We start from the raw sequence: 12,441 nt of genomic DNA, 5'->3' as shown, positions 1-12,441 counted from the left end.
ATGGCCCCATATGCAAGATTGCGCTGCCACACAGTTGCTCTGCAGCTGGATCTGGTGTGCATCGTCAGGCCAGCACATGGTGTTGTGCTGCAGCCCTATCCAGTGCATGGGGTTGGGCTGGTGCCTGGGGTTGTGCTGCAGCCAGATTGTGCTGATGGACTGACCATATGCGCTGACCGCAAGGTGGATCTAACCTGAGGGCCAGCCCGTCATGTAGCATCTGGCCCCAGAGCTGAAGAGTTGGTTTAGAGTTTAGACAACTAGTAAGATAATAGATTTAATTCTAGCAGGATGAACTTCTTAAATAGTGCCAGAGGGATACCTTGGTTCTTCCCTCTGATGTTAGCTGTACTATCCAGGAGGACCTGTTTCCTTCTCCCCTTAGCTTACTTTGCGTATGAATATTAGATGCATTCTGAAATGAAGCATGTCATTCTTTGTCAATTCAGAGAGAAGAGTTTGAAAAAAAAAAAAAAAAAAAAAACCATGGTGAAAATGTATTAGTCCAGTTCTTGATAGAAAGGTAACTGTAGGAGAGAATCCCACTGTAATTTCCACCCTTGTTGGCATAGAGAACAGAGCGGTAAATGATTGACATAGTTTGGAGACTATTGCCTGTAGAGGTGGGTAGCAGCTTTCCCCCCCATTTTTTGCATACCTTCCCTCCCCGCCCTGCCTTGAATAGTTGAATGGGACACTGCAAGCATCCAGTTACACAGATATTTAGGATCTGATCCTGCAAGGACTTTGCATGATCACTAGTTTCTGATCCTTTGCTGAAGACTATCAGTTTGTAAAACCTTGAGGGTAGATAAATTGGAAATTATGGTGGCTTTTTTCTTGTCTGAGAACCTGCCCTAGCATCTGCTTTCACTCTCACAAATATAAGCTGCTTGTTTTTCAAAAGCCCTTCCAAGCTTATCTCTACCTTGTCATCTCTCGTTAATTACCAGAGGGTCAGTTTCCACCTCTAATCAGCCATGAAGCCAGCCTCCATTGCTTACACACTTATTGGAAAATTGAATAGCCTTGTGTTTTCTCCTGTGCTATCCTGCATGCCATGGAGTCATTCCCCATAGCATCTGCCTTATTTGTTCCTCTCCAAATCCTTCTTGAAATGTTTCCTTTGGTATTGTGCCTACAGATTCATGACAACAGGTGTGCCAGGGCCTGCTTTCACACTGACTGTAACATTTACCATGTTATCATTGTTTTCTTGTGCTTCTGTCTGCATCTCATCTCTCATCTTGTATTTATAAGCACTTTGGGTCAAGGGCCATCTTTGTTCTGTTTTTGCAGCTAGCATAATCTTAGCCCATGATTAGTGCTCTTAGGCCTGAAAGTAAAGTGAATGTTAAATAACAAACAGGCCTTGTCCTGCCGAGTGATACACACACAAGTAACAAATATGCAAATAACGAATTGCACAGAGGGTAAGTTTATTATTAATATATTTGTTTTGTGTTCCACAGAAGCACCTTGTGCTACTCCACTGATATGTAGTTTTGGAAGGCCTGTTGACCTTGAAAAGGATGACTACCAGAAGGTTATATGCAACAATGAACATTGCCCTTACAGCACCTGGATGCACCTTCAGTGTTTTTATGAGTGGGAAAGCAGCATTCTTGTCCAGTTTAATTGTATTGGCAGAGCAAGGAGTTGGAATGAAAAGCAGTGTCGCCAGAACATGTGGACAAAGAAAGGATATGATCTTGCTTTTCGCTTTTGCTCCTGCCGATGTGGACAGGGCCACTTAAAGAAAGATACTGATTGGTACCAAGTGAAACGCATGCAGGATGACAAGAAGAAAAAGTCTGTGGCGGAGAAGAGCACAGGAAGGTCCATGGGAGAGTCTGCAGAAGATGCTAAAAAGGGCAGGCCTACTAACAAGCCACAGAAAGGTTTAAGTCATGATATTCAGCGAAGGCATTCGATGGACAGACAGAACTCTCAAGAGAAAGGTGTAGTTAGTGGAGGCTATGCTGTTCGTTCTCCCTGTGGCTCTCCTGGCCAGTCCCCTCCTACAGGCTACTCCATTCTTGCCCCTGCACATTTCAGTGGTCCCCGTTCTTCACGCTATTTAGGAGAATTTTTAAAAAACGCCATTCACCTGGAACCACACAAGAAGAATATGGCTGGTGGTGGGATGTTCAGAAATGCCCATTTTGATTATGGGGCAGCTGGGCTGCAAGCACATAGGTCAGGACATTTCGATGCGCCTGTGCAATTTTTGAGGAGGCTTGATCTATCTGAACTTCTCACTCATATCCCAAGACATAAGTTGAATACTTTCCATGTTCGGATGGAAGATGATGCCCAAGTGGGTCAAGGAGAGGACCTTCGGAAGTTTATTCTCGCAGCACTTAGTGCCAGCCACAGAAATGTTGTAAATTGTGCGCTGTGCCACAGAACATTGCCAGTATTTGAACAGTTCCCACTTGTGGATGGAACCCTGTTTCTTAGTCCATCGAGGCACGATGAAATTGAATATGATGTTCCCTGTCACCTTCAAGGTACAGGTTGTCTGTCCGTTGTGTGTGATCTCTCATTAAAAGGTGGAAATGCTTTCTGTGCATTTCAGATGTCTCCCCGGGCAGTGTTTTTAAAGTAATTATGTAAAGCCTAAATTCATGTTCATGTGACTCTGGTTGAAATCTGAAAGAATATTTAGAAAGAAGAGGTCTAAACACTGACTTACTTCGTTGCTTCTGTGTTTGGCATTTAGTACTTTTTTTTACAAGTAAGGAATTTGCCTTCAGGGTTCTAGTCAGTATGTAAAGGTTTTTAGCCAGTATGTGTTATAGTTTATGCACACTGGTTTGTTTGTTCTGAGCCTGAGACAAAATCATGCATTTGGACTTGAAAGTTAAGTTTATTGCTGTAGCACAGAATAGGGATTTGAAGTTAAATAGGTACTGTGGAAGTCAAGCATGCCACTCCTTGGGTGGCTATATGTGCTGTTTTCTCATTTATAGCTTGTTATATCTCACACTTAGATATAAAACTCTTTTACCTAAGATCCTTTTTATTTAACAGGTAACGAGGTGTATTTAAGACTTTTGCATTTAAGTCACAAAGCCACGTCTGTGCTAACAATATTGTTTTTATAATATCTACTGTACTTCAGAGGAAAACTAGTGATAGATAAAAGGCAAATGAACTAAGATTCGTAACATAAGCTACCATAAACCAGTATTTTCTCCTTGTTACATGTACATGATAACGAAGTCACCTTTTTAGTTTTGATGGATTTACCAGATTGAGTTGGCTCCAGTGTATATAATTCCCCTGATCTAACAAGTGTGGCGCATAAATCTGACAAAATCAGTAAATGAAATAAACTCTAATGAGGTGATGTTACAAATCAAAATGCTTATTGCCATTTTGGAGAAAGGTACACAGCATGGTTGTGCTTTTGCCAGTACTGTGTTTTGGCAACAGTGAATGTATTGTCACTTACTAAGGATAGTTTGAAACTCTGCCTAACATAACTATTACTTTAAAAAAATAATATTACTTTCCATTCCAGGTGTTTGGTAAATTTGTGGAAATCCTGGCTCAGAAGACAGAATCTACATAATTCATTGCTTTTTTTCCTCCTCTTCTTTTTTCCTTATCTTCAGAAGATTGGTTTGTTACTGAAAGATATATTTTTAGTGGATATTTAGAATTGTAGGTAAACATTGTTTTTACGGTAGTATTTTCTTTGTGGATTAAACAAATAATAATTGTTTCTTTTTCAGTGGGCATGTCGGAGGTCAGGTGTTTGGTTTTATATTTTTGATGAGGAATGTCAAATGGTTAGTGGAGAGTGAAGTAATGAAGTATTTCTGCTTTGCAGCAGCAGCTAATATGTCCAAAGTTACTTTCTGAGGAAAAAAAATAATATTGTCATGCACAAAGCTTTATAAATGCATGGAATTATTTGAAGACTAATTTCAGGTGTTCACTTAGGCTATGAGATTTAAACACTTTCTTGGATGGGGAATGCTTTTGGTAATTTGAAATAACTACGGTTTTAAGTGTTCGTAGTTAAAAATAATTGGGAGTTTAATTGCTTTTCAAAGGGTTTTGTTCTCTATTTCTCTAAGAAGGTTGCTTCAAAAATATTAATTTAACTGTGGTAGACTGATCAGATTTTTTTTGGCTTCTCTGCATTTTGGATACGTTAACTGAGTTTTCAAAGTGGCTGCTACATATATATTGATTGTATGAATTTTGTATGAATTATGCACACATCCAACACCTTCTTGCTTAAGATCATAGACTGTCGTGAAAAGCGTGTAAGCCCAACCCACAATTCTTTTGTAGCTCATATTTGTAATTGTATTCATTTTACATTGTCTTGCATACCAGTCATGAAAAATGTGGTGCTAATTTTTTATTTATATAGCATGTAGGCACAGAGAATGGAGCATTGGCATTGGCTATTAAACTAGATGTCAGATCAAAACACTGAATACCAGAAATGTCTGTGGAGTTTTTTATATTTTGATCTGGATTTTGCTTATTGGAACAAGTCTTTAGTAAGACTCATATAAAAGTTTTTATGGCTTAACTATTCAGTTATGAGGTCTGAACTGCTTGGCTTCATGGGAATTCACCCGACAGGGTGATAGGAATTCAGAATATGGTTGGAGGGTAGGGAGATTCTTTAAAGTTAAAATAAGGTAGAATGCATTGAGTCAGCAGCGTGCATAAATGTGTAAATCTGAAAACATAATATGTATTAAAGATTATTTACTCACACCTTAAATACACCCACCTTAAAGTGAACTGGTGAACAAAACCAAAATTTTCAGTTTTGCTCTTTTCTGTTTTGCTTGCTCCTCGTGTTAGCAATGTCAGGTCCTTACTTCTCCCTCCTTTGTGGAAGAACATGGTAAGATGCAGATTGAACTGGCCAGTTATAACATTTCCTTCTTAAGGTGGGAACCGAGGAAGGGCAAAATATTATTTTTGGAGCATAGTTGAGTATACTGTTTGCTGTGACTGTTCTTTCCATCATTTGATATTGTGTTAATAACTTCCAGTGAAGAGAGGATTAAGGATCGGATGTCCCTGGGGCTGTTTTACTCGGATTTTTTTTTGTGAAGGGGTTTTTTGATCTTCGTAGAATATGCTTTGGGCCAAGCTCTCTTAAATTTACTACAGAAGCATTTTTTAATAAGGTATGATTTGTATTGCAACAAACAGCAAATAGCATGTTAAAGGAAATGTCTGTTTTGATCTTTTGACAATATGTCCTTTCCTTAAGAAATGTGTTTCCTGTCCACAGGAAGGCTTATGCACCTTTATGCTGTTTGTGTAGACTGCTTAGAAGGAGTTCACAAAATCATCTGCATTAAGTGCAAGTCCCGATGGGATGGAAGTTGGCACCAGCTGGGAACTATGTATACTTACGATATTCTGGCAGCTTCTCCCTGTTGTCAGGTCAGTATTATGCATAACAAGGCTTGCAAGGTGAAGTTCCAACTGGTAAGTGAAACTGATGGGTGTTTTACATTTTCCCCCCTTCTTCTTCCTCCAAAAAAACAAATGGCCTACAAGCCAGTGTTATTTAGGATGTCAGACTAATACTGTAATGGTCCTTCATAGCTTTAAATGGTGAAATTATAAAGCATTTAAGTGTATAATAATAGAACTTAAAAATTGGGGAGCTGTTAGTTTATGGAATTTTATTTATTTAAAAATTATTTAAATATATTAACTCCTAATACTGAGATTGAATAAGCACTACAGAGTATCTCATGCACCTCTAGTAGTTACTGCAAACAATGTCAAGTTAGTTTAGACAACTAAAAGTCTCTAAATACGCCTTTATCAAGGGATAGTCATAGTAGAAAGGTAGAGTTAATGGAAAGTCTTAAAGGAGCTCCCCCTCACTCCTTTTTGTTTAACTTTTGGAAAGCACGTGTCTATTTGAAATAATATCACATTTTGAAAGAACTTCTTTTTGATATGTATAACAGCAGCCCAGTTTGTTTGTCTCATGCCATGTTGTTGCAGATTAACATGTGATTGATAATTGATGAGATTGCTTCGCAGTTCACAGCATCAGGCCTCAAGAGGTTTTTCAAAATTGTCACATTGGCAGTAGCTCATTGGCATATTGCTTAAGTATATATTAAGGGTGAGCTAAATTGTATGCAAGTTGCATTGAGCAGTGTGAGTGGAGGGGCTCAATGGAAATGTTATTTAAACAGAAAAGAAAATAGAAAAAAATAGATCCTTTCAGTTCAATATGTAGCTCTATTGCATTCATATCCAATGATACATAGACTGGTTTCATCACAATGGAAGAAAAGAATAGATTTTTTCATTCAATATTTAATTACTTTGCTTGTGCACTCACTTTATAAAACTTTCCAGTTTCTAGATGTTATTAATGCTAAGTACCACAAATTCTTGGCTCTACGTAAAACATGAAAGGGGACAGTCCCTGCCCTGAAGACCTTTGCATGATGAGAAGAGACTGTCCGCTCATCATGGAAATATGCATTAACTTCCTTTATATTTAACTTTAAAATTTCCATATACATGTGGGCATGTACCCAAAGGGGCAGAGTTAAGAGTTGCTTTGTAAATTAATTCTGAACTGATTTTCTACTTCTCAGCTAAATAATTTAGTACCTTGTTCCAAAAAATCCCAGAGCACTTCATGAACTGTATAAGCAGCATTATTATAATATAGCCACTGTAAGGATGGAAGCCAACAAGCTGACTGACATAAGGAGGTTGAGGGGTGTTGGAGGAGGGAAACTTGACCAAGGTGACTTATACATGTGCTTTCCATCAGAGAATGCTTTAGGACGGGTGTCGGCAACCCCTGTCACACATGCCATTAGTGGCACGTGGAGACATTTTTCCTGGCATGCCAGAAGGCATGCAAAGAAGCTGGGTTTTTTTGGGTTTTTTTTTTTTTTAAGTTGCTGCTCTGGGCTCTCCTGTGCAGCCACAAGTCACAGCACCATGGCAGGCACCGGGGTGGAGCCAGAAGAACGCAGGCAGGGTGGCTGTCTGTGCTCTACTACCCCCAACCCATGCGTCCAGGTTGCACCCTCCAGCTCGGCTGGCCCCTGGAGGGAGCTGCCCAGGCAGGCAGACACCCTGTCTCACCCAGGGCAGGACTGAGGTGTTGAGTCCTGGGGCCGGGCGGTTGGGACAGGGTCTGGGCAGTGTGGAAGGAGGCGCTGTGGGCAAGCCAGCTTGGTTGGTCCCTTAGGAAGGTGGGGGCTGCCCCAGGGCTGTGAGGGCTTGAGCTGTGGTGGGTGGGCAGGCGGGGATGCCTAGCAGCACCCATGGTGGGGCCTGGCCTGGCCCATGCAGCTCCTCAGGGTGGGCCGCAGCCACCCCATGAACATGGGGATGCTGCCCGGCTGGGGCAGGATGCTGGGCTCAGGGGGTTTCCCCCTCTGGGATTGGCCTCTCTGCACGCTGGGCACAGCGCAGGCAGGGCAGAGCCATCCCTGATGCAGGGGCCTGGCCACGGGAGCCCCCTGGAGCCTGGGAACAGCCACCGTGGCTGCCTCAGCCCACCTAGGTCCTGGCCTTGCCTACCTGCAACTCCCCTCAAGGGGCCAGGGCTAGGGTAGGCACTGCACAGAGACGCTGCGCTGCAGGCTCCAGGCTGGCTTGGCCCTGAGCACCGGTTGTGGCAGCTGTTCCCAGATCCCAGGGAACAGCCTGTGGCTGCAGCTCCCACTTCCACTGTACCCAGCGCACACACACAGACCAAGCAGGAGCCACCTGAACATGGTGTCCTGCCTTAGCCAGGCAGCCTCCCTTTGTGGGTAGGGTGGCTGCGCCCATCCCTGCGGAGCTGCGCAGGCCAGCTGGGCCCCACCTCCAGTGCTGCTGGGCCCCACGCTGTGGCCTGAGTATCGGAGCCCTGGGGCAGCCCCCACTCCCTGCCTGACACCAGCTCTCTATTTACTGTGTTAAAAAAATAAAAATCAAAACCAAAAAAGCAACATTAATGATGTTGATTAACAGTATTAAATACGCAGCACATCCTGCCATGTATCCCCTCCACCCCAGTTTTGTTTTTGTGGCATGCCAGCACTCCAGCACCTTACAAGGTAGACATTGTGGTTTTTTCGGCACTCTGGCCAAAAAACGTTGCCTACCCCTGCTTTAGGATCTTTGGTGTCCTAGCAGAGAAGATGAGAACGATTTATTTATTTATTTATTTATTTATACATAAATCTATACTAATGCTCTCTTACTTGAATTTTATAGATTTCTTAGACATTTGGGCTGGAAGGGACCCCAGAGGATCATTAAATCCAGCCCCGATATAATAGACAATTTTAATATATACATATAACATATAATAAACAATGTATACTTTAAACTATTAAATATTTTTTCCAAGTAAAGATCTAATGAATCTGACACTTTGAGCAGTCATTGTTGCTCTTGACCTGTGGTAGGAGTTCCAAAGTAGCCATTAAATTGTGTTTAGGGCTTTATTGTGCATTTTGGACCCTACCTACGTGTCAGTCCTCTTTCCTTCTATGCTCTGCCTCATGTTTCTTCTGTTGTTATATCTCTCTTCTCCTAAACCCCCTCCACCTTGTTTGCTATGGTTCTAGCAGCCTGCTGCCTTGTATATCAGGTGGCCTGATTTTTCACAGCCCAGTATCTTCCTTAAACCCACTTATTTTGCCTAGCCATCTGTTCTATTCAGCAATAGTTCTAGCTGTTCTCATCCTGACACTTACTTTTTAATTGCCTCACAGATCTATCCAATTAAAGTAGGGCCTATGTAAATTGGATTTTTTAAAATGCTTTTATACTATAATAATATCTAGCTCATACATAAGTTTTCAAAATCTGAAAAAGATTTTAAGCTACAATACATTGTATAATACCATATCATGCTACTGAAATATGGTAACCTTTAAAATTGTTAATCCATGAAGATTAAAATGTTGATGTGCTGCATACTAAGATTATGTTTAAATATAAACCTAAATAGCATCACAGTAAGAATCTGTAGATTAAGAATTATGTTGCAAGGACTTAAAAATTGTTTGTTTTTCTTTTCTTTAGTGTCTTTTCAAAGTTAAGGTATATAGACAGGAATAATAATGTGAAGTACATAGGTCTAGTTTAGGAATATAATCAATATAAAAATCAGTATTTTTGCATTTAAAGTTGGTATTTTGCATATATGTCAAGTAAGAACTTAACTCCCCTTAATTTCTTAGCAGCTGAAGACACTACTGTGCTTAGTTTTCATATAAAAATAACTCTCATGATGTGTACTAAGGGCTTTGGAAGTGACTTCAAGTTGATTAATCAAGTCTGTATAGGTACATACAAGCAAATACGCCGTTTGCTTTTGTTTTTAGACTTGCCAAAATGTTGTTAACTTACAAATTCAAGTATTATATTGCTAAAATATACATACTGCTTATGTTGGGGACTCTAGCACTGTTTGGAGACCTCTCTAGAATGTACCGTAATTAGTTGGGATGACCTACTAGATGGCCATTGATGAGATTAACTAGAAAGCTATTGATTAGCTGAAGGTTTTTTTTCCCCCCAGTTGCTTTGATCGCCTCATTATACTTTTTACCAAGCTTTATGACTTACTAAAAAATCAAAAAATAAAATTCCCCGAGTAATTTAGGTTTCTCAAATTCTACATGATAATGAGTCTGCCAGAAATGTGGACACTCATGCTATGGCAGCCTGACAAAGGGGAACTCTGAGTGCATTTGGAGAGAAATTGGTTTTTTGTTTGTTTTTTGGGTTTTTTTGTTTTTCTTAATAGAAGGGGATTTTGAAGTAATTTTTGGAGTTTTATGCAGAGTAAAACTTTGATTATATTTACATGGTACAGCACAGAGATATCAGAGGCAGTTTGAACAAGCCAGTTGCATTCTGGAAGCAGTTACAGCCATATTGGCCCAGACACACACTGCACTAAATGCAGGTCTGCTGAGCCAGTTCTGAGCAATCTATCTGCGTGGTGCTGTGAAGATGTTCTCTAAGGGCTCAGTCTTGAAGAGTGCTTAAAAGGTAGCTGAAACTACCCAGTGCTTTACCGGAGTGGATCCAAAATCACACGGAGATGTCCCAGTTAATGGAGTTTACTATTCTAAGCAGTTGTCTTCACCATTAAATAATATTAGATATAGTTCCTGATTGAAGCCTGATTTCCTTTTATGAAAGAGGAATGAACTGTGTAAAATAACTTATTTTTCTGTGGTGTAGTTACTTGTTTCAGAAGTGTTTCTCTGCTCTTTTACAGGCTCGACTGAACTGTAAGCACTGCGGAAAGCCAGTCATTGATGTACGGATTGGGATGCAGTATTTCTCAGAGTACAGCAACGTCCAGCAGTGTCCACACTGTGGAAATCTAGACTACCATTTTGTGAAGCCATTCTCTTCATTTAAAGTTCTGGAGGCTTATTGACAAAAGCTTTGCTTTAGTAATAGCTATTTTATGGGTATTACTACTTTATTACATATCTTTTATAGGATGCATTCTGTGACAGAATTAATTTCTTTTCTAACTGAAAGAGCAGCTTCTTGTCTGTGTACACATTAAGATATGTGTGTTGTTAAGACCAGGGTCCTCCTGGCAAGATGTCAGTTGAAGGTTGTAGGAAAGCCAGTTAATGGCCTGGAAGTATGCCCTAAGAATGGGGGAAACTTCAGCTGGAAGTGGACTGGTTTTATTTTTCATGTTATCATAATATTGGAAAGGTTGGAAATGAGATATCTTATGGGCCTGTTGCTCATATGGCTGGGTGGGAAGAGGAAAACCTCATAAAGGGTGCAGTCTTATTACTGCTGAATTTATTAAAGTCTTTGCTATTGATGCCACTGGGAGCAGAATTTGTCCCTAAGTTCATAGTAGCAGTAGAGATCTGTTGTTTAGATTCCTCAGAATTGAGTAAGTAAAATATTGTGACGAGTGAATGTAAATCTATGCCAGAAAATGCAGCCTTTAAAAAATGGGTTTTTTTTTTTCCACTTTTGGCATAGTGTCTTCCTGCAGTGTATATTTGATATCCGTTACCCTCACTGACAGATCATATGGAGATAGTACTGTTTCCACCAGTATTGTAATTTTAGCCATTGGGTAAATGGTTTATACCAAAACCAAGTTTGAGATTTTAAAACACTTCATTTAAAGGTATTCTTATTTTTTAAATATTTTAGGAATCTGCTGTGTTACACAGAAGGAACAGAGAGTGGTATGGTCTGTGGCAAAGCAGCTATAGAGAGGAGTGTGTGCATGTTTGCGTCTTGGGGCTGGACCTTTTCAGGTAGCATGCCTCAGACCAGTATGGCTGACTTTGAAAGAAGACCCTAAAATGTGATCTGTAAGATCTGTGGGGTATTTGTGTCATTTTAGTGCAAGTGTGTCATGAAGAGGATGTTTGCACTGATATTTAGAGTCAACACTGAGGTCACCCACAAGAAGCCTGAGCTATGTGAGATGCCCTTTCCCATCTATATCATATCCCGCAGCCTGTGCCAAAACCATCCATATTGTGATGTTTAATGCTTGAGCATAGTGGCAAGATGTATTCCATTATAGAGCCCTTCCAGGTATTGATCTCCAGGTTTCTTGTCTCTGCCTATGGGGAGAGGAAGTCAAGAACCAGGGAACTGTGGGGTTGCTGATACTAGTGCAGGAGGTGGTGATTTGTGGTGCCTCATAAATTCCAAACACACTGCAGAAAGAGTGGCACTGGGAAGTGAGCAGGGGTGGGGCTGATCTCATGTCCCAAACTTCAGGAGAGCTTCCAAAGTTGGGTTGGGCTGGGCTGCTGCCAGGACTTAAAGTGTATATGATTGGTGTATAAAGGTTCGAGGCCTTAAGGTCAACTCTTAATCATCAGTGTAGACTTGGCAGAATTCATTTAAAGCAAACACTGCACCTTTGTCTTTCAAAATTATCCAAGTCTAGTTGAGATACTGAGGACTGGGAGAATATGCTTTAAAAAAAAAAAAAAAAAAAAAAGTTGTAAAATTATTTTTTTAAATACCTATGCCTAGCAGACTCTACACCAGAAAATTAATTTGTATCAGAGGGGTAGCCTTTGTCAATGTTCTGTTTCTTGGTTTCCACATTTTTAATGCAGAAATTTAAAAATAAAACATCCTAATCTATATTACTTGGTTTTATAAGATCAGTCTAAGTTATTTTCATGCCATGTTCATTGTGAATTCTTTTCCTGAGTCAAGAATTGCTGTTGCATAAATAGAATAATTTTTTAAAAAGTTGTAAGATGCTGTGTTCAAACAAAACAGTTTTCTTGCATTGGAATTTTTCAGAATGTGTTTTGTTTGAAGTATGTGTTTTTAAATGGCTTTGACATGCTGCACACCCTATAATGGAAGCCTAACCCCCAAACCAAGCAAAAATGAAAACCTGTCACATTCCGTATAGGTAGGCTTTCTACCAGTTTAAAT

General features: G+C 40.3%; 1 protein-coding gene across 1 annotated transcript; it reads left to right on the top strand.

Moving 5' to 3' along the window:
• The first annotated feature begins 246 nt into the window (after window positions 1–246).
• Window positions 247–11,965, top strand: HECA (hdc homolog, cell cycle regulator). The gene is made up of 3 exons (XM_019550166.1): window positions 247–2,513; window positions 5,279–5,433; window positions 10,265–11,965. The coding sequence occupies exons 1-3, from the start codon at window positions 1,352–1,354 to the stop codon at window positions 10,427–10,429; spliced, it is 1,482 nt and encodes a 493-aa protein (XP_019405711.1). The 5' UTR covers window positions 247–1,351; the 3' UTR covers window positions 10,430–11,965.
• The last annotated feature ends 476 nt before the right edge of the window (window positions 11,966–12,441 follow it).

The sequence above is a fragment of the Crocodylus porosus genome, unplaced genomic scaffold (genome assembly GCF_001723895.1).
Source record: "Crocodylus porosus isolate Cpor-Errol unplaced genomic scaffold, CroPor_comp1, whole genome shotgun sequence".
Taxonomy (NCBI): Eukaryota; Metazoa; Chordata; order Crocodylia; family Crocodylidae; genus Crocodylus; species Crocodylus porosus.
Note: the sequence above shows the minus strand (reverse complement) of the source record. Positions and strands in the feature narration are given on the sequence as shown.